We start from the raw sequence: 24,132 nt of genomic DNA on the forward strand, positions 1-24,132 counted from the left end.
CAATCAGAAGGTTGGCGGTTCGAATCCCCGCCATGGGGTGAGCTCCCATTGCTCGGTCCCTGCTCCTGCCAACCTAGCAGTTCGAAAGCACGTCAAAGTGCAAGCAGATAAATAGATACTGCTCCGGCAGGAAGGTAAAGGGCGTTTCCGTGCGCAGCTCTGGTTCGCCAGAAGCGGCTTAGTCATGCTGGCCACATGACCTGGAAGCTGTACGCCGGCTCCCTCGGCCTATAGAGTGAGATGAGCGCCACAACCCCAGAGTCGGCCACGACTGGACCTAATGGTCAGGGGTCCCTTTACCTTTTTACCCCTTTGATGCACAGAATGAAACAACCGTTTCCTCAAAGTGTGGATTAATGGATGCTTGTGTTTTCCAGTTATTATTTAATATTATTATTTAAATATTTATAAAATATTTCTATGGCTCTCATAGCCCTAGGGCAATCAGGCTGGCTTAAATGGATATAAAACAGAATACACATCAGAATAAAACAATGACAAGCTTCCCACCTCCTGGAAAAAAAACACCCAGCCTCCCCTAGTTCAAAACCGTAAATGTGCGCACTGGAATCTGGGTGCGCCTTTACGCTTACACTAAAACACATTTCTAATTTCCTTATGGCAGGAATGCAATCTCGGCGAGCTGCCTGCCTTAGCAATTCACTGCAAAAGCAAGCGAGAGTCGTGCAAAAGCAGCCAACATCCGTGCATGCATTATTATTTTTTTTTGGGAGGCGCTGGAAGAATCAGAAACTACAAATCCCACAAGCCACCGCGCTGTCGCTTTACGACTTTATTTATTTTTTAATTCCTCGGGCCTTTCTCTCTCTCTCTCTCTCCATCCCCGGCTTGCCGCTGCAAAGATGGCTGGATGCAGCAGCAGCAGCAACGGATCCGCTTCCCAGAGGAGCGACATCCCCGAGTATGAGACGCCGGAGCTGAACACGCGTCTTTTGCACGTGGGAACCTTCGGGGATCTCTGGAAGGAGCGGCTGCGCGAGGCGGAGCTCTCCCTGCAGCCCGAGGCGCCCGCAGACGAGGACGATGCCGCGCTGGTGCAAGAGCTGGGCTGCACGCCGGAGGTCGCGGCCGAGCTGAGGGCCGTGTGCAGGTGGGACGGCTGGGTCCGGGGCTCCGGCCCCCGAACAGCTGGGCTGCAAAGTTCCTCGGCCCGCCTTTCACCCCGCATGGAGATGGCAGGACTCTAGGGCGCGCACCAGTGCTGGATTTACGTATAAGCTAAACAAGCTATAGCTAAGGGCCCCACTCTCTTGGGGCCCCCAAAAAAATTCAAGGGGGGGAAAACTGGATGTACACTGCCAAAATATAAGATAAAAAGCAAATAAAATAAAACCTACATACAGCAACAGTGTTTTGTATTGTGTAGGCTCCTATGATGTAAGTCATGGGCCCGCCTCCTAACCTGCTCCCTAAATTATCCCTGGTTTGCTCATTTCTGTATATAGGGTACCTACATTCTGCATGTGCAAATGGCTTGAGATACCTGTTAGGTCCATAAATTACCATATAGCATATATCCAACACCAAAAACAGGGACAATTTGTTATTGACAAAGGACAGCTGGACATATAAAGGGCCCCATTACCTTCAGGAGCTTAGGGCCTCACCAAACCTCAATCCGGCCCTGGTGCGCACAGCCTTCCCAAACCCCGCTGAACCCCCTTGCAGAAAGAAGTATTTCTGGCTTTCCAAAACAGGATTGCAACTAGGGTGGCCACCTTTGTTCTGGCAAAATGCAGGGTGGTTGGGGGGGCATCCCCCCCACCCCCGTGGCATCAAAGCAATCCATTGCAATCTATTGCAACCTAACAGGATGGCCCCTTTGGAATCTTTAAATTTTTATTTATGGTTTTCACTATTACAGGTACTTTACAGTCATAAAAACAATACATTAAACATTGCCTTCCTCCCCCCCCCCCCAACTATCCATTGCTGCTGCATATTCTAGGCCTTCCATAACCTCTCTCTCTGTCTCGCTTTATCTTGGCGGGATTTATGCTGCTGAATTTACTCTTACCCTGCTAACATTTTACAGTGATTCTTCATATATTCTGCAGACATTTCCCAGTCCCCCTTCAATACCCTTTGTGGCCCCTCTGGAAATTGTCTCTCTTTTACACACACATGAATGTGCAACTCTGCCTGTGCTTGACAACCCAGAGCTTAAACACATGGCCTTGCGCACGCCTTTTCTGACACATGCGTTTGGAGACGATCCCTAACTTGGCGCGCACACACACACACACACACACACACAGAGAGAGAGAGAGAGAGAACCTGAAATACAGGACAAAACTGTACCAATGCTACAGTACTTAGCATTTTGCACTGAAATACGGGATAATCCTGTATTATACAGGACAGGTGGCAACCCTAATTGCAAGCCTAAAGCCAGAATCATGGCTCAGGCCCACGGAGGCAGACAATGCAAAAGGCTAGAGAGGCTGCAGTTAGGCTGAATGTCCGGTTGCCATGGAGCTGTCCAAACGAATGGCGGCCTGGCGGCCTTGGCTGTTGTTGTGACTAGGCAGAGGGTGATCTCCCCTTATCCTTAGCAACAAGTGCTTCTGCTCTCTGTCTTTCTTTTACTGTGGGTTTTATTTCATTGTTGTTGTTTAGTCATGTCTGACTTTCCATGACCCCATGGACCAGAGCACGCCAGGCACTCCTGTCTTCCACTGCCTCCCACAGTTTGGTCAAACTCATGTTAGTAGCTTTGAGAACACTGTCCATCCATCTCGTCCTCTGTTGTCCCCTTCTCCTTGTGCCCTCCATCTTTCCCAACATCAGGGTCTTTTCCAGGGAGTCTTCTCTTCTCATGAGGTGGCCAAAGTCTTGGAGCCTCAGCTTCAGGATCTATCCTTCCAGTGAGCACTCAGGGCTGATTTCCTTCAGAATGGATAAGTTTGATCTTCTTGCAGTCCATGGAACTCTCAAGAGTCTCCTCCAGCACCATAATTCAAAACCATCAATTCAAGCTCTCACTTCCATACATCACTACTGGGGAAACCATAGCTTTAAGTATACGGACCTTTGTCAGCAAGGTGATGTCTCTGATTTTTAAGATGCTGTCTAGGTTTGTCATTGCTTTTCTCCCTTTAAAACTTCAACACAGCTCCTTGTTGGCCTTCAAGGAGAACAGTTCTGCTCCCCGCAGCTGAATTTGAACGAAGAGGAGGTTGGAGGGAGCAGTTAGCTTCCTGTTACAGCAACCCAGGCAGGGAAGGGGTGATTTGGGGCGGGAAATCTAAAACTGCCCGATCCATACCTCTGGCCCGTGCAACGAGTGGTGGACTTGCTGCATTACAAAGTTATTAGCGCCTACTCTCTACCCAGGCCTTTTGAAGTTCACCCACACACCCCAAAAAAGAAGAGAGATTATTTTTGCACATAATACCCGAGTTTGGGTTGAGGTCCAGGGTTGGCATCATTGGGCCCATGGTCCAGTGGGCAGCTCCTACCGCTCCTTAGGGGTTACTAGGCCCTGTCTCTCTTATGTCCCTTCAACCTGCACTTTCCCCCTTGAGTAAACAAGCAGTGGTGGAGCCATGTGGACCTCGCTGCAAGAACGGGAGGGCCAGGCGACACAGTGGCGTGCCTGGCTTTGAGTTTCTCTGCCTTCTCTCTGCTCTGGGTTTGGGGCTGGTTTGCAAGGAGAGGCTCACTTGGTTAGATGCTGGCCAGCGAAGGGACTGACTGCTGCCCAGTCCACCAGGAGGAGCACAACACATGCCCCGCCCTGGGGCACCAGCAACCCATGCTATGCCCCTGTAAACAAGCAAGGAGAAAGCACAGTGGGAGCCTTCTCATAGCTTGTGCTCTCCTCGTGAGAAGCAGATGCACATTGGGTTCGGAAGGAGAAGCGAGTGAATGGGCAGTGGCAAAAGGGAAGAGGGCATCTGGACCGAAGTGCTCCCCAAATCTAGACACAGTGCCGGTTGCAAGCTTTCATTCCCATTCATTCATTCCCACTGGTGCAAAATCATAGCTGCTTCACCAATCCAGCATTGGTTTCCAGTCTCGAAGGAGATTCTAATAAAGGGTTACTCCAATATGAATGTCCTCTCCAACGAATGAAACAAATTGTTATATTATTTCAGCAGATCCGTCATGGATTGCACGCTTATGCAAGAAGGACATCTTACAAAAACACCACTTTTCTTAGAAAAAGCTCTTCGTTGCTCCTCTCGGTCCGATCATAACATACTTTACCCTTACCCCCTAGACCAATCTTCTCTTGTTTCTAGGAATGCATCACAAAACGGTGCTAAATTTTAGGGTTTTGATGCCTGCCTATGCTTTTTCCTGCATGGAAGATGGTCAGTATCTTACTAGCATGTTGGGCCCACCAGCTTTGTGCAGGGGTTGTGAGTATGTCTCCCGTCTTTCCAAACATCCAGATTATGCGAGGGGCATGACGCGGCAAGAACATTTCCCCTCTTTGGAATGGCAAGCACTGTAATGCCAAGCGGGAACACTGTACAGTGGTACCTCTGGTTACGTACTTAATTCGTTCCGGAGGTCTGTTCTTAACCTGAAACTGTTCTTAACCTGGAGCACCACTTTAGCTAATGGGGCCTCCTGCTGCTGCCGCGCGATTTCTGTTCTCATCCTGAAGCAAAGTTCTTAACCCGAGGTACTATTTCTGGGTTAGCGGAGTCTGTAACCTGAAGCGTATGTAACCTGAAACGTATGTAACCTGAGGTACCACTGTACTAGCCAAACAGCCTTCACTGACCTGGGGGCCTCCAGAATGTTCTTCCTGGGGCTCATTGGAGTTGTAGTCTAAATCATTTGGAGACTAGCAGGTTGGTGAAGGCTATAGTAGTTGCAGCCAGTTGGCTCCTGTAGTGTCTATACCATGAGTAGGCAAACTAAGGCCCAGGGGCTGGATGCGGCCCAATCGCCTTCTCAATCCGGCCCGCGGACGGTCCGGGAATCAGTGTGTTTTTACATGAGTAGAATGTGTCCTTTTATTTAAAATGCATCTCTGGGTTATTTGTGGGGCATAAGAATTCATTCATTTCCCCCCCTTCAAAATATAGTCGGCCCCCCACAAGGTCTGAGGGACAGTGGACCGGCCCCCTGCTGAAAAAGTTTGCTGACCCCTGGTCTATACAGAGGGTGGATATACACACAGGGGAAAAAACCACACTATAAATAAGTCAGAAATTAAATCATAACAAAAGAGGGGTGGGAAATGCTATGGAAAACTTAATAGAATTATTTTTTTTACTCTCCACCACCATCTGATGTTTCATATTTATAACGCATTCAAAACACTGTTTTTTGACCACTGTAGCTGAGTCCTGAGTCTATTTCTCAACTCTGCTATTTCAGATTGTTGATGGGACTCATTATTGACTGCTCTTTAGGGGGGGGGAATCAAACAGACTCAACTCTGCATGTTGAAAGCTAGCTTTTCAGAGTTGGGTTAAGTAAAAATAATTTCCCCTTGCATGCTAATTTTCTAACTTCAGTTATCTTAAAGGTAAAGGTAAAGGGACCCCTAACCGTTAAGTCCAGTCGTGGACGACTGGGGTTGTGGCGCTCATCTCGCTTTAATGGCCGAGGGAGCCGTGTTTGTCTGCAGACAGCTTCTGGGTCACGTGGCCAGCATGACTAAGTTTCTTCTGGTGAACCAGAGCAGCGCATGGAAACACTGTTTATCTACTTGCACTTTGACGTGCTTTTGAACTGCTAGGTTGGCAGGAGCAGGGACCGAGCAATGGGAGCTCACCCCGTCCGGATTTGAACCGCTGACCTTCTGATCAGCAAGCCCTAGGCTCTGTGATTTAGACCACAGCGCCACCCGCATTATCTTACTATTATGTTAAAAACCTCCTTGTTGGCTCTTAGTGATAACTACGCTGTAGTTCTGCTTGTAGCCCGTATAAAATGTCTATTTGCAAGATACAAAGTCTGCAGTAGAGACAAGAATCAAACACCTGGGCCTGAAAACATTTTGTTTGCAGTTGTCTGTGTTTACTCCCATCCTAGCCCACAAATAGTTATTTCTTGAAGACTAGCTTTTCCTGTGCTTTTTACATGATGACTTTTTATATGGAAATAGACCTGGGATTTTTATTTTTCTGTTTCTCTTCTAGAATTGATGCACTAAAGAGTTCTGGGAAAGAAGACACAGAAGTTATACCTGAAGACACCAGCTTAATAACTCTTAGGTAATACTGAATTTTATTACTGTCACAATCCTGAAAAATTCTGGTAACTATACTAAGTTTTGTTTAGGGCGTTCTTTTAGCAAATGTCTGGAGAAGATGCTATGGTGGCTTTTAACTGTGTGTATAGGAATGTTTTAAAATTTGTAGGAAAAAAGGATACATTTCTTTACACCACAACAGGTGGTGTACCTAGATATCTGTTACCTGCTTCTCTTTTCATGTCTGCGTGTCTTTGGAGTCCCTTTTCTCAAATCCCCTCTTTCCCCCTTCTCCCGTGTAATGATTATTATTTCTTTACTACATCATTCCATCAGCCGCTCCCCTTTTTCTTGTTCCCCACCCCAGATCCCTCTGCACCCCACGGAACCTCCTTTTTCTCTTTTCCACCCTCTGGTGCAGGTGTGGGGAAATTCTGGACCTCCAGGTGTTGCTGAAATACCAAGTCCCATCAGCTGCAGCAAGCATGGCCGATGGCAAGGGATGGCGAGAATGGCAGCTCAGCAATATTGGGGAGGCCAAAGGATCCCCACATCTCCTAAAAGTAGAACGCCCTCTTTTTCCTCTCTCTCTCTTTTTCCTCGCCCACACCTCCTTTTGCACTCCCTGTTGTCCTTGTTCACCCTGTTTTTCTTCTCCCTTCCCATTTCTTGGTAGCTTTCCTTTCTCAGTTTGTCCTCCCTAAATTCCTCCCTTGGCACTTTTGCACAAGGCTAGTGCTCTCCAAAGAAAACACGTGCTGGATGTTGCGCAGCTCTGAGTTGATTAGGGTTGCCATACGTCCGGGAAATATTATTATTAATAATAATTTATTATTTGTACCCTGCCCATCTGGCTGGGTTTTCCCAGCCACTCTGGGCGGCTCCCAACACGATAAAACATCAAACATTAAAAACTTCCCTGTACAGGGCTGCCTTCAGATGCCTTCTAAAAGTCGGATAGTTGTTTATTTCCTTGACATCTGGTGGGAGAGTGTTCCACAGGCAGGCGCCACTACCGAGAAGGCCCTTTGCCTGGTTCCCTGTAACCTCACTTCTCTCAGTGAAGGAACCACCTCGGAGCTGGACCTCAGTGTCCAGGCTTGACGATGCGGGTGGAAAATTCTCCTTCAGGTATATTGGGACTGAGGCCATTTAGGCCTTTCAAGGTCAGCACCAACACTTTGAATTGTGCTCAGAAATGTACTGGGAGCCAATGGAAGTCTTTCAGGACTGGTGTTATGTGGTCTTGGCAGCCGCTCCCAGTCGCCAGTCTAGCTGCCACATTCCTTTATGTTCTGTTTGCGGGGGGGGGGGGCAGGGCAAACAGGCCCATCTGGGTGGATTCTTACATTTTAAAGGGAATGTCCGGGATTTGGGGGGGGGGGTATTGGTTGGTTGGTTGGTTGGTTGGTTGGACTTGGGCAGCTCTGCATGCTGTCGCTGCTGCCAGCCTGAGCCAGGGAAAGAGGTGTGCCCCAGCTCAGGCTGACAGCGTCTCGGGCTGACCTCCTTTTTGCTCTTCAAGATATGTCAGCCCTGGAGTTGATGGAGAGGAGGAGCGATGGAGGCATTTTCTAATCCGTGCTCTTACTTTTTATGGGCTTAAGTAAGCCTTGCATGTCCTCATAAAGAGTTTGGAACGCGTTGAAACACAGTCCTTGAAGTTTGATTCAATTTATTATATCTGTTTGCTGCTCTTCATTTGCATGAATCGCAAAGCCACGGAAACAAACAATTAACAAAAACATAATAGGACATTGAAAATGCGGCTTAAATCCTATGGAATAATTAACAAATCGTCAGTAAAACAGTAACAAATCATCTGTAGAACAATTACAAATCGCCAGCAAAATAACAACTGCCTATAAAACACTATTAACGAAACAGATTAAAAAAATTAATCTAAACGGTTAACAGCATTTTATAGGATTCACAAAATGCTGCAGTTGGTCTGAGGTTCAGCGCCAAGAAAATGCACTTTGAAAAGTGGTGTTAGCCAATTTCCCCTCTATAAAATACAGGAGGCAGCCATTTTGCGGGGGTCCCGTTCCTGGCCCCTGTGTGTACCACCGGAGTGTGCATAAGTCTGTTCTGCCCTCTTCTGGGTCCAGAGTGATCCGTGCATTGGCAGTCGTGCATCAACTGGACACACGCAAAATGATTGCCGTGTGTATATCAGTAGCGTTACGATAAAATTGACTTGAATACCTCTCTTTTAGGTCCATCTATTTAGAAGCAAATCCAATCAATTTGGGATCCTCTTGCAAAGTTCACATCCTGTCCTGTCCCTTTGGGTCTCATCTTAAAAATGGGACGTTTTGAGCACTGTGCATTTCAGGAAGTGAAAACGTGAAGTTGAGTACATCACGTAACATCAAGATAAACTAGGCCATTCAGGTTACGGAACGTGTGACACCCTGTGCTGCCCATTTGAAAAGCACAGAAATAAAATTTGCAGAAAATTGCCCTTTTATGGTAATTACGTCAATCTGTAGTTATGGCTGTGGGTGCGTTTGAAGTTCAGGAACTGAACATCATATCAGAACTGTGACTGCTTGTCACCACATGTGCTTGCTCATGCTCTGCTTTCTCCCAGTTTGGAGCCCTCGTGCTTTGGGCTGCAACTTCCGTTATTCCTGACAATTGGCCTGGAAGTTGTGGTCCTAGACAGTTGGAGGCTAGTCTCCTCAGATGTCCTCAGCGTGGATGTCAAAGTCACCCAGGACCTGAGTTCCTCCAACATCTCACGGGAGACAACTTTGCTCAGATAGTGAAGAAGAGAGGTTGTCTAGTGAGAGAGAACGGACTTCTATGAATTGCAGCGACATCTCCTTGCCCCCCTAAATCCTCTAGTCCGGGCTGATGTTGCGCCAAGTAACCAGGCGCACAGAGCTTTCATATTATCAGGAGTTCCTGTTCCTGTTTAGAATTCTTTATTAATTTTGCTAAGGAAGTACACAACAACAGATAACTTAGATATGCTGGCCATCCACTCTGAACCAGTTTAATGACATATCTGGGCAGGGATCTGCAGCGCCTAGTTAGCTGTGCTCAAGGAGTTGTGGGTGCTTATAGAAGACTTTCTGGTTATTTGGTTTTTATTTTAATTCCCTGACGACAGTCGCTTTCGGAGAACGCTTTGAAACGCCAGCCAGCAATTTGCAGGCTCCTGTTTGGGACAGAGGATGTCAAAGCCTTGCTTGGGGGTGCTGAGTGGTTTGTCTCAGTTCCTAACTGTTGAGAAACACTCAACTTTATTTAATGACCAAATGGCGGCTTCTTCTGCCGGGTGGGATTAACTACAGTTGTCCCATAAGTGGTGTACAAGAAAGGCAATACAGAAAAAGCCAAAAAAAATACACATTAAACTCAGATTTCAATTAAAAATGCCTGCTGGAATATATAAAAAGGTATTCAGTAGGTGCCTGAAGTTTCTGTCGTCTGCTGCCAGGAAGATACAACTCCAATACGTCATTCCCCGTCTCCCTTTTCTTCCCTTGTTCCATAGGATTAGACAGAAGGCTCTGACCAGGAGAAAAGAGACGATCACTGTCGATCGGGCATGCAGACAGGAAACGTTTATTTACGAGATGGTAAGGCTTCGCTTCAGGTTGAGAACAGAAATCGCATGACGACGGCGCGGCAGCAGCGGGAGGCCCCATTAGCTAAAGTGGTGCTTCAGGTTAAGAACAGTTTCAGGTTAAGAACGGACCTCCAGAATGAATTAAGTACGTAACCAGAGGTATTTGGTTGGAGGCTGCCCAGAGTGGTGGGCGGGGTATAAATAACAACAACAACAACCATTATTATTATTATTATTAGCGCTGAAAATGGACCTCAAGGCCAGTGGTTGCAGAGTTTGGTCCTAACAGAGGTCATTCATCCTACACGGGATGGCTAACCAGGTTTTTTCTTTTCTCTTACCATGTCTTTGGTAGAACTGACACAAAAAACAAAGCCTGCCCTCCATTATTTTTTTGCATTTTTTTTAATTTGACTTAGCCAAGAATGAAATTTCTGCTATGTAATGGCCAGGACGGCAATTTGGATAATGATGGAAAGCATGGATTGCCACTCCCTATGCCTCATCTATCCGGGTTGATTGCCACGTCAGATTAGAGATATTCCCAGTATGGCTTGAGTTCTGCCTCTCCTGTTAGCAAATTTCTTGATTCTTTCATGGGCTGAGCCTTCTGCAATTTGAAGATGATGGGAATGTACTCTTCTTGATATTGCTTCATTCTGCCTTGTTTAGGGCGATGGTGTTGTAATAATTTGTGCAGATTTGTGGGTGAAGTAATAGGTTTGGTTTTCAATATATACTGTTTGGAAAGAAGGGAGTTGATATTATTGTACCGGTTACTAGCAAAGAAACCATTGCAAGTGCTTTTTTTTTTTTTTTAAAGCAGAGCCAGAGTTTGATCATTTATAGACAAAGAATTTCTAATTCCATATAAAAGGTAAAGGGAACCCTGACCATTAAGTCCAGTCGTGACCGACTCACCTCGCTTTATTGGCCAAGGGAGCCAGCGTACAGCTTCCGGGTCATGTGGCCATCATGACTAAGCCGCTTCTGGCGAACCAGAGCAGCACACGGAAACGCCGTTTACCTTCCCGCCGGAGCGGTACCTATTTATCTACTTGCACTTTGACGTACTTTCGAACTGCTAGGTTGGCAGGAGCAGGGACCCAGCAACAGGAGCTCACCCCGTTGCGGGGATTCGAACCGCCAACCTTCTGATCAGCAAGTCCTAGGTTCTGTGGTTTAACCCACAGTGCCACCCGCGCCCCTAATTCCATATACTAATACTAAAATAAAACAAAATTTTTTTTTCCTTCCAGTAGCACCTTAAAGACCAACTAAGTTAGTTCTTGGTATGAGCTTTCGTGTGCATGCACACTTCTTCAGATACACTGAAGATACTGAGTGTATCTGAAGAAGTGTGCATGCACACGAAAGCTCATACCAAGAACTAACTTAGTTGGTCTTTAAGGTGCTACTGGAAGGAAAAAATTTTTTTGTTTTGACTACGGCAGACCAACACGGCTACCTATCTGTAACTAAAATAAAACAGTTAATATAATGTGGCAAACTGGCAAATGCAATAAACTGGAGTGCTTTGGACTTAGTGTGGTCTAGACTATCAACTTAACAGGTACAACAGCCTTAGTGGAAAAATCCCGCCGAATGCTGTTTTTGCAAATAATGCCTTTAAAATGGAAAAATGCTTACAATGTTTAAAACCTGCAAAACTCCCGATAAGGCATTTATATTTATGCCTTTTATAGTGTACTGCGATCCACAACTCTTTGCGTCAGAATTATTTCACTGGCATGTGTGCCTGTTAGTGTTCAGGTTAGTCAAGCTTAGTAGAAATATCGCATGCCTGCCCTGCACCCCGATGCAGTTTAGTAGACACGACGGCTGCAGTCTTCAACACACTTGCCTTGGGGAAAGCCCCATTTAAGCCAGTGGGGCTTGCTTTTGATTAGACCTGCATACGGTTGTACTGCCATTAGTGTTGTTGGCAATCAGGGCACTCAACAAGTCGCAATGGAAAGAGGGAGGTTTTTCTCACCCTCTCATCCTAGAGTACAGTGGTACCTCAGGTTACATATGCTTCAGGTTACATACGCTTCAGGTTACAGACTCCGCTAACCCAGAAATAGTGCTTCAGGTTAAGAACTTTGCTTCAGGATGAGAAAAGAAATCGTGCTCCGGCAGCGCGGCAGCAGCAGGAGGCCCCATTAGCTAAAGTGGTGCTTCAGGTTAAGAACAGTTTCAGGTTAAGAACGGACCTCTGGAACGAATTAAGTACATAACCCGAGGTACCACTGTACTTGTTCTCTCTAGGGACGCTGTGGTCTAAACGACTGAGCCTCTTCGGCTTGCATTTAAATCATCTTATCAAGCGCAGCGTCGGCGCCTCAGTAGCATGTCTGCTATTCTGACATTGTTTGCACATTGCTCATGTGTTCATTTCCTTGCTGGTAAATTCACTATGTGGCCTAAACCACTGAGCCTCTTGGGCTTGCTGATGGGAAGGTTGGCAGTTTGAATCCCTGTGACGGGGTGAGATTCGATTTCTCTGTCCCAGCTCCTGTCAACCTAGCAGTTCAAAAGCACAAAGTGCAAGTAGATAAATAGGTACCGCTGTGGTGGGCAGGTAAACAGCGTTTCCGTGTGCTCTGGTTTCCGTCATAGTGTCCGGTTGCATCAGAAGCAGTTTAGCCCTGCTGGCCACATGACCCAGAAAGCTGTCTGTGGACAAACGCCAGCTCCCTTGGCCTGAAAGTGAGATGAGCGCCGCAACCCCAGAGTCGCCTTTGACTGGACTTAACCGTCCATGCGTCATTTACCTATTTTTTTACCTTTACGTGTTCTCTCTCTCTCCCTCTCCATTATTGACTGCACTTTTGGCTAACGCCATTAACAATGCAATCCTTTGCATGATTTAAGGAACAACTTCTTCACATAGCACATCTGAACCTTGTCTTGGCTGCCACAAAGTGTGGCAATGGTCACCAACTGAGACAGATTTCAAAGGCACTTTGATAAATTCACAGAGGATAAGTCTCGAAATAAATAAACAAATTAAAAAATTGTCCAGTAGCACCTTAGAGACCAACTAAGTTTGTTTTCGGTATAAGCTTTCGTGTGCATACACACTTCTTCAGATACCTTGCATGCACACTTCTTCAGATACCTCACCAAGAACAAACTTAGTTGGTCTCTAAGGTGCTACTGGACAATTTTTTAAAATTTTTTGTTTATTTTGACTGTGTCAGACCAACACAGCTACCTACCTGAATCTAGGAGGATAAGGCTGTAATTCACTACCAGCCATGATGGCTGTTTATACTTCCAGGGTCGGAGGCCGTTGCTGTGAAATAACTATTGCCTTTGTGTCTTGCTTGTGGGCTTCCCATAGACATCTGCTTGGCCATGATGGGACATGGGATACTGGACCAGATAGTCCTTCAGTTTGCTCCAACAGGGGTGTTCATTCATTGGCCATGGTTTAGGAACATCCTTCTGGTAATCCCTTTCTAGTCTAAATGTCTCCTAATCCCGATGCTTTGACTCCACCTCTCTTTATAGATAGCTGTAAGTAAAATTCAGGGAGACTCTGTCGAAACAAGATGGGCCAGTTCTAAAGCTAGCGAGGTAAACAGGGTTGTATCTCAATTAGGTTATATTCAGAATAGACCTACTGAAATCAATGAAGCAAAGATAGTTATGCCTGTTGACTTCAATGAGCCTATGCCAAACATGACTAGCATTGTGCCCAGTGATTATAAACTTGTTTATGTATTGAACTTCAATTGCTTTGTGAACATTCAGCAAGCTTTAGAATAATATTCTAACGTCTTGCCTTGCCAGGAGTCCCAAGCAATTGGAAAGAGGCCAAAGGATCCAGAAAACTTAGTCAAGGAGGGACAGCTGCTTTTAACCCTGAATATTTTCTACCCTGTTATATTACAGAAGGTTGGTGGCTTCTTTTACTTATTTTCATGTCCTTGTTGGGTGGATTGACATCATTCACTAGTGAAGTCAAACTCCCCTTGGAGCACTTTCTGCAAGAAAGTGGAGCTGCTTTGGTTAGAAGGAAGAGTTTACCTGGTTTCCTTAAAGTAAAAGTATATGTCAAATAAGTTAGTTTTGAAGAGATAAGCTGGATGTACTTAGCCAGTAAAAGCCCAGTCTAAAGCCTAAGGCAGGCATCCCCAACCTGTGGCCCTCCAGATGTTTTGGCCTACAACTCCCATGATCCCTAGCTAACAGGACCAGTGGTCAGGGATGATGGGAATTGTAGTCCAAAACATCTGGAGGGCCAAAGATTGGGGATGCCTGGCCTAAGGTTTGGCTAAGTGCCTTGCTGCATGAGTTTTAGAGATCACCCTTTATTTATTTTTACTTAGGCTGGAACATTAAGGCCCGCTGCACGCTTAGGTATTCAGTAGCAACAACAGCGCCACAAATGCTCAATTTTTAGCTGATCTTCGTTCTTTGTGTCCTTTACAGCATAAGCTGCGCAAGCCCTATCAGACCATTTTGGTTCTAGGCAGCCAGAAACTTACAGAGCTGAGAGACTCCATTTCCTGCGTCAGTGACTTTCAGATTGGCGGGGAGTTCAGCAGTCATCCTGATCAGGCCCCAGAAAATATCAGTAAGGTAGGAAAATTTCCATTTTCTTATGTACAGTGGTACCTCAGGTTACATATGCTTCAGGTTACATACGCTTCGGGTTACAGACTCCACTAACCCAGAAATAGTGCTTCAGGTTAAGAACTTTGCTTCAGGATGAGAAAAGAAATCGTGCTCCGGCAGTGCGGCAGCAGAGGGAGGCCCCATTAGCTAAAGTGGTGCTTTAGGTTAAGAACAGTTTCAGGTCAAGAACAGACCTCCGGAACAAATTAAGTACTTAACCCAAGGTACCACTGTACTACTTCTGCTATGTACTACTTCTACAGTTCTATGACATTTGGCAAGGCTAAACATCAGCTGAAATCCTTTAGCAGTTGCTAATATTTTAGCCCCATCTTAACAAGCATATATGTGAGCAATCCTTTGTGTCAGGACTGATGAACTGAAGCTTTCCTTCTGAGTGTTCATTTGCTGCCTGCCACGGTGGAAAGGGCACAACGTTTTCAATGATTTGTGACTTCCTCTCATCAGTTTTCTTCATCCTAGCTCCTTTGTACGTGAAGGAGAAAAATGGGAACAACTTTTCTCTAGAGCGTTGACTTTCCGTATCAACCGTGAATGTTTCTCTAGCCACCGCAAGATTTCGCAGGCTTTGGAGACTGATAGTTATGGCGAATGGAAAACTGATTGCTTTGGAAACAGTGTGGTTTCCGTGTTGATTCCAAAATAATTTGACAACGAAGCTAGTTTTACTTATACAAAGGCCTACTTTATGATGAATAGCGGGAACCACAAAGAAACTGCGTGGAACCATTGAAGTGCTGTATGTATTTCAGTGCTGACGTATGTAAAAAGCATGCGTGTTATGTGTTGCGACCATGACTAAAGATCAACAGAATCTTCATGAGTAGTTAGTAAACAGATAGAAAGGTTAAAATTTGCATTCCAAGAAGGCACGGGGTGGGACAGGGTGCGCCTCTTCACGGCCACAGTACCTTGTGGCCTTAATTGGCGTAAATCTCCGCACTGAAACCAGAGATATGATTCTAAGAACAGCACATGAACGGTTTAGGAAATGCCTTTGGGGCTCAGCAACACCAAGAATATCCTTGCAGAAAAAGCAGATACAAATTAAAGAAGGTGGTTTCAGAACCCCCAATTTGGAATTATATCATTATGCTTACCTACTGCCAAGTGCTGTGGTGCTGTGGTGCTGTGGGTTAAACCACAGAGCCTAGGACTTGCCAATCAGAAGGTTGGCGGTTCGAATCCCCGCAACGGGGTGAGCTCCCGTTGCTCGGTCCCTGCTCCTGCCAACCTAGCAGTTCGAAAGCATGTCAAAGTGCAAGTAGATAAATAGGTACTGCTCCGGCGGGAAGGTAAACGGCATTTCCGTGCACTGCTCTGGTTCACCAGAAGTGGCGTAGTGATGCTGGCCACATGACCCGGAAGCTGTACGCCAGCTCCCTCGGCCAATAAAGCGAGATGAGCATTGCAACCCCAGAGTCAGTCATGGCTGGACCTAATGGTCAGGGGTCCCTTTACCTTTACCTTACTGTCAAGTACTAAATATTGGAATCCTACAGTTGGCCCTAATTTCCCGATGTGAGCAACCCTAGAATACATGTACATGGCACCTTTGGTTGGTTGGACAGTACTAAGATCGAAATATTTGAAATTTCAGGTGACTCTGGAAACAGTTAAATCACTTAGAAGAATATGGAATATATTCGCTAATAAAAACTAATTTGATCCATTTTCACATGCTAAACTTACTCTGTGGGGAAACCCCATACTAAGAATTGCAAAAAAGATGGTGATATGGAAAAATCCGAATATAAGCGGCACCTTTAAAATTCAAGGGGGGAAAAGACAATACCTGAAAATAAGCCGCTCCCTTAAAATTTCGCAGGCACTCACACCTGTTCCGTTTTACCGTATGACTGTTTCAGCAGCGATATTGTAAAAGCCAATTTTTGTAAGGTCAGGAATTTAAACAGCAGTTTAACTTTTCACGGTCGGAATTTGAAAAAATAAAATAAAAAATGAGGCTCATATTCAGGCCAGTACGGTATTGGCCAACTCCGACCTCTTTTTCTTAACGGTGACACAGACCATTCATAACGTAAGAACATTCTTCGCAACTGTGAGCAGGGCAGCTGGACGAGGCAAGTGAAGACAAGCGACAACAATGAAATATAATGTTGCTCACCGTTCCTTCTTGGGCTGCACAGAAAAAAAAAACCATTTTGGTCAGGATCCAAGGATTGCCCAGGCATGCAGCTCCAGATGGTGGAGATGTCAGGCTCCATCCTGGCACCCGGGCGTCTTCACTTGGTCGCAAGTGTGCCTGGCGCCTGGGTAATTTTGAACACAGCGTTCCAGGATCCTTTGTTGCCAGGGATTCTCAGACTTGCCCTTCGGTGGCTCCTCTGAGGAAGAGGAGGCAGATAATTGTGGGGCCACAAAGTCGCCAACAACGCCAGCATAATCTTAATGAACAGTTAGAAAGGGCCTAATAAAATAACACAGAAAATATACGGTATTTAAAAAGTTGTGTGGTTGCAACTTGAGCTGTAGAAGGTATTGCTGTGATGAGAAGCTTAAAGGTAAAGGGACCCTTGACCATTAGGTACTCTTGTGACCGACTCTGGGGTTGCGGCGCTCATCTCGCTTTATTCGCCGAGGGAGCCGGCGTACAGCTTCCGGGTCATGTGGCCAGCAGGACTAAGCCGCTTCTGGCGAACCAGAGCAGTGCACGGAAACGCCGTTTACCTTCCCATCAGAGTGGTACCTATTTATCTACTTGCACTTTGACATGCTTTCGAACTGCTAGGTTGGCAGGAGCAGGGACTGAGCAACGGGAGCTCACCCCGTCGCGGGGATTCGAACCACCGACCTTCTGATCAGCAAGCCCTAGGCTCTGTGGTTTAACCCACAGCGTCACCCGCGTCCCGTGTAGAAGGTATTGCTGTCCAATTATAGTTGGACTCCCAGCTCCTATCCCTGCTGACCACGGGCGATGCTGGATGAGGCAAATAGGACTTGGAGTCCAACAATCTGAGGAGAAACACAGGTTCCTCACCCCCAGCTAAGATGATGCGCTTAACTGGTACAGTGGTACCTTGGGTTACGTACTTAATTCGTTCGGGAGGTCTGTTCTTAACCTGAAACTGTTCTTAACCTGAAGCACCACTTTAGCTAATGGGGCCTCCTGCTGCTGCCGCACCACCACCGCACGATTTCTGTTCTCATCCTGAAGCAAAGTTCTTAACCCGAGGTACTATTTCTGGGTTAGCAGAGTCTGTAACCTGAAGTATATGTAACCCGAGGTACCACTGTATTTGAGAATATAGATGAAACATAAAGAAGGATGTGGTATTTGAGGTAAGCTGGTTGCTGAGCTAATACTTTCCCCTCTTCTCTCTTTGTATTTCTCCCTTTCCCCCAGGACCTTTACAAGTCTGCCTTCTTTTATTTTGAAGGTGTTTTTTACGACGACAGAAGGTACCCCGAGTGCAGGGACTTAAGCAGGTAGAGCATTTACATTTTCATATGTAAGGTCCCGTTCTCGAGGGCCCAGAATGCCTTTGTAGGACTGACCTGTTGACTTGAGGAGATGCCAGGAGTTGGAACTCTTCTAAGCTCAGCCAGAACTAGATGCCATCCTGACCAACGATGCAACAGACCTGGGAAAGGAAGCTATGTGGGCGCTTGCCTGGTAGGATCCTCTCTGCCCCCTCCTGCTTTGAGGTTGCCTTGCCTAACCCCAGAAGAGGACATCTATAGGGAGCAGTCAGCAGACAGGAGAAGGATTAAACAGCAGCCTTCTTCTGTCCGCCAATCTCCCTTGAAAATGTTGTCCCCTTCCCCAGTGTCTGGCTCTGATATTATTTATAAAATGACCCAGGCACATCAGCAAGTGCCTCTCTGAATTCATCCCGAGCAGTTCCTGAAAGCACAAGAATATATTGCGGTGGAGAGGATTTAATGGACTCTTGGAGTGAGATGGGACCCAAAGGGCCTTCGGTTTGTCATACAGAGTCTGTCCCTAAGACAACAAACTGCCATTATTAATAAATGTGTGCACATACCCCTCAGTCTAACCGGTGCATAGTTTTCATGGTCTTGGGCTTATTAAGATTGCGAAAGGATTCTGGGAACTTGCCCTGCCTTGTATCTTGAGAGAAATTGTTTCTGTCACTGACAGCATCGTATCATTGATGTAACGGAAGTAATACTGGCTAACCGTGATTTTCAGGACCATCATTGAGTGGGCAGAATCTCGTGAAAGAGGCTATGAGAATCTTCAGGCCGCTAAAATGGAAGACTTCACATTTAATGACTTGAACATCAAAATAGGTTTCCCCTACCTTTACTGTCATCAAGGAGACTGTGAGCACATTGTCATCATCACAGATATCAGGTAAATCATCATTCATTTCCAGAGCCTCTCAAACACCTTCAGCTAGGGACTCCCTTCTCAATATACCTTAGCTTGCTTTCTCCATCCCATGTATTCCAGTTTGTTGGTGTTAGAGAGATTCTGGTGTGTAGGCTGCTGTTGTGTGCCAGTGGCGATCCATAGATTAATGCATCGTGGGCCATCAGAACAAGCATAATGGAACCTGCAACAAAATATTGCTGTATATCCTCATCGAATCATAGGATTGTAGAGTTGGAAGGGACCCTGAGGTTCATCTAGCCCAACTCCCTGAAATGCAGGAATCTCAGCTAAAGCATTGCTGACAGATGGCCATCCAACCTCTGCTTGAAGACCTCCAAGGGAGGAGAGTCCACAACCTCCTGAGGGAGACCGTTCCACCATCGAACAGCTCTTACTGTCAGAAAGTTCTTTCTGATATTTAGTCGGAATCTCCTTTCTTTTAACATGAAGCCATGGGTTCAAGTTCTATCCTCTGGAGAAGGAGAAGACTTTGTTCCCTCTCCCATGTGACAGCCCCTGAGATATTTGAAGATGGTCATCCTATCTCCTCTCAGTCTCCTCTTTTTCAGGCTAAACATGTCCAGTTCCTTTAACTGCTCCAGTTAAAGCTGCAAGCTCTGCTCTTCTCCCAACACCACAGTCATGGACTACTGACAATGGCCAGTCCTCATTGGCATCTCCTCTCCTCTCCATTTCTTTGAGGGGAGCTACTTTTAAAAATGTATTTTTGTACTTCTGCAAACCTTGGGAATCCCTCGGGCCTGTTGATGCTTTCCTTTTGTTTTGGCGTGACTTTTGTCGGCACTTGCCGCCTGAATTTGCCGTTAGAAGGACTAACAGAACAGGACACCCCTGACTCCCATCTTTAAACCACATACATCCAACTGACGATTAGCTGCCTTTCCTTCTTCCAACGTCAAGGTGGGGTTGATGGGGCTGTGGGCATGCAGCCGTCTTTACAAACCCAATATGAATCAGTGAGGGCCTTCTGTCAGGGGGAGCAAAGGCTCCATCTGCCTCAGGAATTCAGCTGGATGTGAGGGGATCCCAGGAGCAGGTGAAGACATCTGATCAGTTGGGAAACTCTGTAGTAGGACATGAGCAACCCAGTCAGCTGGGCAGGGTACAAATAATAAATTATTATGATGATTCTAGATTCAGGTAGGTAAGCCGTGTTGATCTGATGCAGTTGAAATATACAGTGGATGCTCTGGTTGCGAATGTGATCTGTGCAGGATGCACGTTCGCAACCTGCAGCGTTCGCAACCTGCAGTGGCGCATCTGCGCACACGCTAGTTGCGCTTCTGTGCATGCGCAAAGCATGATTTAGTGCATCTGCGCATGCGCGACCCCTGAAACCCGGAAGTAACCCGTCCCAGTACTTCTGGGTTTCGGCGGGTCCGTAACCCGAAAAAACGCAACCTGAAGAGTCTGTAACCCGAGGTATGACTGTATAAAAAAAGCTTTCAGTATCTGAAGAAGTGTGCACGCACACGAAAGCTTATACCAAGAACAAACTTGGTTGGTCTCTAAGGTGCTACTGGACAATTTTTTATTTATTTTTATATTTTGATTATTATTATGATTATCTCATGAAAAGTAAGGAATTGGCTCCTAGGTTGCTTCACTTACTAAAGAACATTTCCTAAACTAAAGCAACAGCAGAATAGCATATACAACTGAGCCACCTTGTCATTGCTTTGTTTTTAGAAACTAACTTTCAGGAGCAGGTATAACAGCCATTGGCAAACTCGGCCCTCCAGATGTTTGGGGACTACAACTCCCATCATCCCTGATCACTGGTCCTGTTAGCTAGAGATGATGGGAGATGTCCCCAAACATTTGGAGGGCCAAGTTTGCCTATGCCTGAGGTATAATATATGCTTTTCCCCTAGCTTTGTGCTCCATAACATTTGTTGTCACTTCATCATCATCATCATCATCATCATCTTAGTTGTATGCCGCCTTTCCATAGTTGAAACTATGCTCAAGGCAGCTTACAACATGGCATGATTTACATTAATAAAAACATAACAGACGTCATAAACAATAAATAAAACACATCAAAAAGTACACAACCAAGTGGTAGCAATTTCCACATAAATTTTAAGATCTAAAACTAAAGATACAACAATAATATCAGCTCTCTCGACCTCCCGTGAACAATACTCCAGCCCAAGAGTCTGTTCAGCAGCCTCAGCTTTTGTAGCTGGAGTCAGTCAGCACTCCACTCTCTTAACATAGAAAGGTTAAGATAGAAGATGGGGAGGAGACATAGTTACCAATGGAGTGTTTGTGTTCTAAGTTGGCCCATAACACAGTCTTTCTCTGCACAAGGCTTATTCACCGGGATGACTGCCTAGATAGGAGCCTCTATCCCTTGTTAACCAAGAAGCACTGGCTTTGGACCAAGAAATGCTTTGTGTGCAAGATGTACACAGCAAGGTAAGTGGTCAGAAGTACATTTCACCTTGAGGCACGAGGTTTCGATCACGGCGCTCTTTAAAGGTTTTGCTCATTTCATTTAATACCACTGACAACTGCTACAGACCTCTGCTAGTGCCAGAACAAATAAAACAAACCATTATCTTTTTTTGCAGTTATTTACTATGGCTAGTAAATAACTACGGTACTTGCACTAGCGCCTCTAATATAGGACACATACATACGCCAAGTTTTTTGTTTTATACGTGTGGAGCTGTGGCCTCGCTCTAGCTAGCTGCAGGTTACAAAAAGTGCTATGTATTTACTACATTCAGTGGCTGAAAATTCTGCACCTTAGTGGGAAGGGGTACGAGTTGTGGGCAAAGTCAGTGGGGCTGGCACTTCAGTCCTTTGGGACCCCTGCTTCAAAATTTGCAGGCAATCAAGAAATTAAAACTTTTGTTTATTGAGTTAGATATTTAAGAGCCCTCATTATAATCACCACCTTCCTTGAGGAGCAGGAGAAATCCACATCAGCTAAAGCTCCGTTTTCTCGTTAAGTTACAAGTGCCATGAATAACTAGTGCAAAAGACTTAACAGGTTCAGTTTTTATAAATTTTGCAATTGTACCTTCTGCGTCTAGAAGGTAAAGGTAAAGGGACCCCTGACCATTAGGTACAGTCGTGACCGACTCTGGGGTTGCAATGCTCATCTCGCTTTACTGGCCGAGGGAGCCGGCGTACAGCTTCTGGGTCATGTGGCCAGCATGACTAAGCCGCTTCTGGCGAACCAGAGCAGCACACGGAAACGCCGTTTACCTTCCCGCTGGAGCGGTACCTATTTATCTACTTGCACTTGGACGTGCTTTCAAACTGCTAGGTTGGCAGGAGCAGGGACCAAGCAACAGGAGCTCACCCCATCGCGGGAATTCGAACCGCCGACCTTCTGATCGGCAAGTCCTAGGCTCTGTTGTTTAACCCACAGCGCCACCTGCGTCTAGAAGGTAGTACCTTCATTTCTTGTCCTTAATTCAGCTATGTTAGCTGTTCAAGTGCTCTTTATTAATTTTGGGGGCATAATTTAATTTCAGGGAGTGGCAATAACCTGGGTTTTGTGCTTGTGTTACAGATTGCCTGTTAACCCTTTTTTTTTGTTTTGAAACCTACAGATGGGTGACTAACGACGACAGCCTCGCTCCAGAAGACCCCTCTTTCTTCTGTGACGTCTGCTTCCGCATGCTGCACTACGATGCCGAGGGCAAAAAATTAGGAGAGTTCCTTGCTTATCCCTATGTTGATCCAGGGATTTTTAACTAAGGCTTTGTCAAGAAGGAAGATAACAGGCGGCAGCGTGATGTGCTTCTGTAGCTGCTGGAACAGCCAAGTGCTATACTTAAAACTGTTGTTCTTTTCAGCTAGTGGTTACCATTAGAATTACTACACAACCTGGAAGAATCTACATCTTTTTTTAACGTATTTTTATTAAAGATTTATTGGTTTACAAAAGTATGTGCAGTGTCTCTTTTTTCAAGTTACATTTTGAGTCTCTTCATCTTGAGTCCAGTCAAGTTGCCTCTCAAATCAGAAACCTGGAAAAGGCAAAAATACGTTTTTGCAGGAAAGCTCGCTTTACGTTTTGTAAATCGTGGCATTAGAATGCTGAGCAAGAATCACCTGTATTGGACTGTTCATCACCTAAAGGCGAAAGGGGTATGTTACTGAAATCATATTTTGTTGCTGCGCCTGTTGCACCTCAGATACGGTGACCTTCAGTGCTATATTGAGTTTACACAATGAATGATAAATTACAGGGGAAAAACATTGCTCCCTTAATTCCATGAATCCCTGGAGCTTCTGCAGGACAGATGGGTCTGTTTTTCATTTAGTATTTTCTTTTGAACGAGTCCACCGAGTCAAACCTGGTATTGGACACAGCTGCCAGGTTCTAATTAAATTTCTCTCACACCAGCTGGGTACTAATGTTTTGGCTACTTGTTTAATGACCATTTAGTGGTCACAAAGTCAAAGCCCATATAGTGGGGAAATAGCACCTTTAAAAAATAAATAAACTCTGGGCTCATCAAGAACTGTCAGTTTAGTTTTCTCTGTCTACCTGACAACTATGGCTGTTCATAATCATGGCTGAGTGTCCTCTCACTACAAATCATTCTATACCCAAAGAGCTATATAATTTCAGAGCTCTGTGAAGACATGCATGGTGTCAAATTGGATTGGTGACAGTATGTTGAGATTCCTGCTTTTCTATGATTCTATAGTTTTCACCATTTATTCTGCGTATGCTGGCCATGGAAATAGATAACAAGTCTCTCTTCCAGGCCAATGGAAGTACTCATTCGGCCCCCAGCTTTAGGCAGTAATTGCCTATGCATTTTTACACCTAGCTGCAGATAAGCATCCCTGGAATTGTTAAGTGGTAATGTTTATTCTTCCTCCTGTAACGTTCTACTACAGTTGCTTTTTGCAGAGGTGCAAAATCACCAAAAATGCAGACTATTAAGCAGAATTTGTTGCTGAAAGTAACAGGTAAATTCAGTTTTAACAGGTAACATTGCAAGATAAAAGGGGTTTGATGAAAAATTTGGTCGTTCTGAGATTGTAGGACGTGCACATTTTAGTCACTATAAGGGCAGGCATTTGCAGAGAGATTCAGTGGACAGTAAGTGGTGCTTAGTCCCTCCTGCACATGTTGATTTTATCCCTTAAGCATTCACCTGCATGGTTTTTGAAACAGCCAGCCTTGCTTAGTTTTGGAGTGTGGCTGGAGGAGAAATTGTGACACTAACAGACCTCTTCTAGGAGCATTGTTGCTCTTCCATACATAGAGGTTGGGTGGCCATGGCAGCATAATATGTAGTGAATGGAAGAAAGGTGTGAGGAATTTAGACAGAAATAACAGGGCTGGAACCATCA

General features: G+C 45.5%; 1 protein-coding gene across 3 annotated transcripts; it reads left to right on the plus strand.

The window, feature by feature from the left end:
• Positions 1-803: 803 nt before the first annotated feature.
• On the plus strand, positions 804-22,672 carry SNAPC3 (small nuclear RNA activating complex polypeptide 3). 3 transcript variants are annotated; one of them, XM_053371893.1, is made up of 9 exons: positions 805-1,111; positions 6,129-6,203; positions 9,690-9,774; positions 13,566-13,670; positions 14,208-14,357; positions 17,782-17,864; positions 18,592-18,756; positions 21,115-21,222; positions 22,371-22,671. In XM_053371893.1, exons 1-9 carry the CDS (start codon positions 864-866, stop codon positions 22,516-22,518), a joined length of 1,167 nt encoding a protein of 388 aa, XP_053227868.1. In that variant the 5' UTR covers positions 805-863; the 3' UTR covers positions 22,519-22,671. The 3 variants fall into 3 exon arrangements, with proteins under 3 accessions (XP_053227869.1, XP_053227870.1, XP_053227868.1); XM_053371894.1 differs by lacking the exon at positions 13,566-13,670 and having other exon boundaries at positions 804-1,111; positions 22,371-22,672; XM_053371895.1 differs by lacking the exons at positions 13,566-13,670; positions 14,208-14,357 and having other exon boundaries at positions 804-1,111; positions 22,371-22,672.
• The last annotated feature ends 1,460 nt before the right edge of the window (positions 22,673-24,132 follow it).

The sequence above is a fragment of the Podarcis raffonei genome, chromosome 17 (genome assembly GCF_027172205.1).
Source record: "Podarcis raffonei isolate rPodRaf1 chromosome 17, rPodRaf1.pri, whole genome shotgun sequence".
Classification (NCBI taxonomy): domain Eukaryota; kingdom Metazoa; phylum Chordata; class Lepidosauria; order Squamata; family Lacertidae; genus Podarcis; species Podarcis raffonei.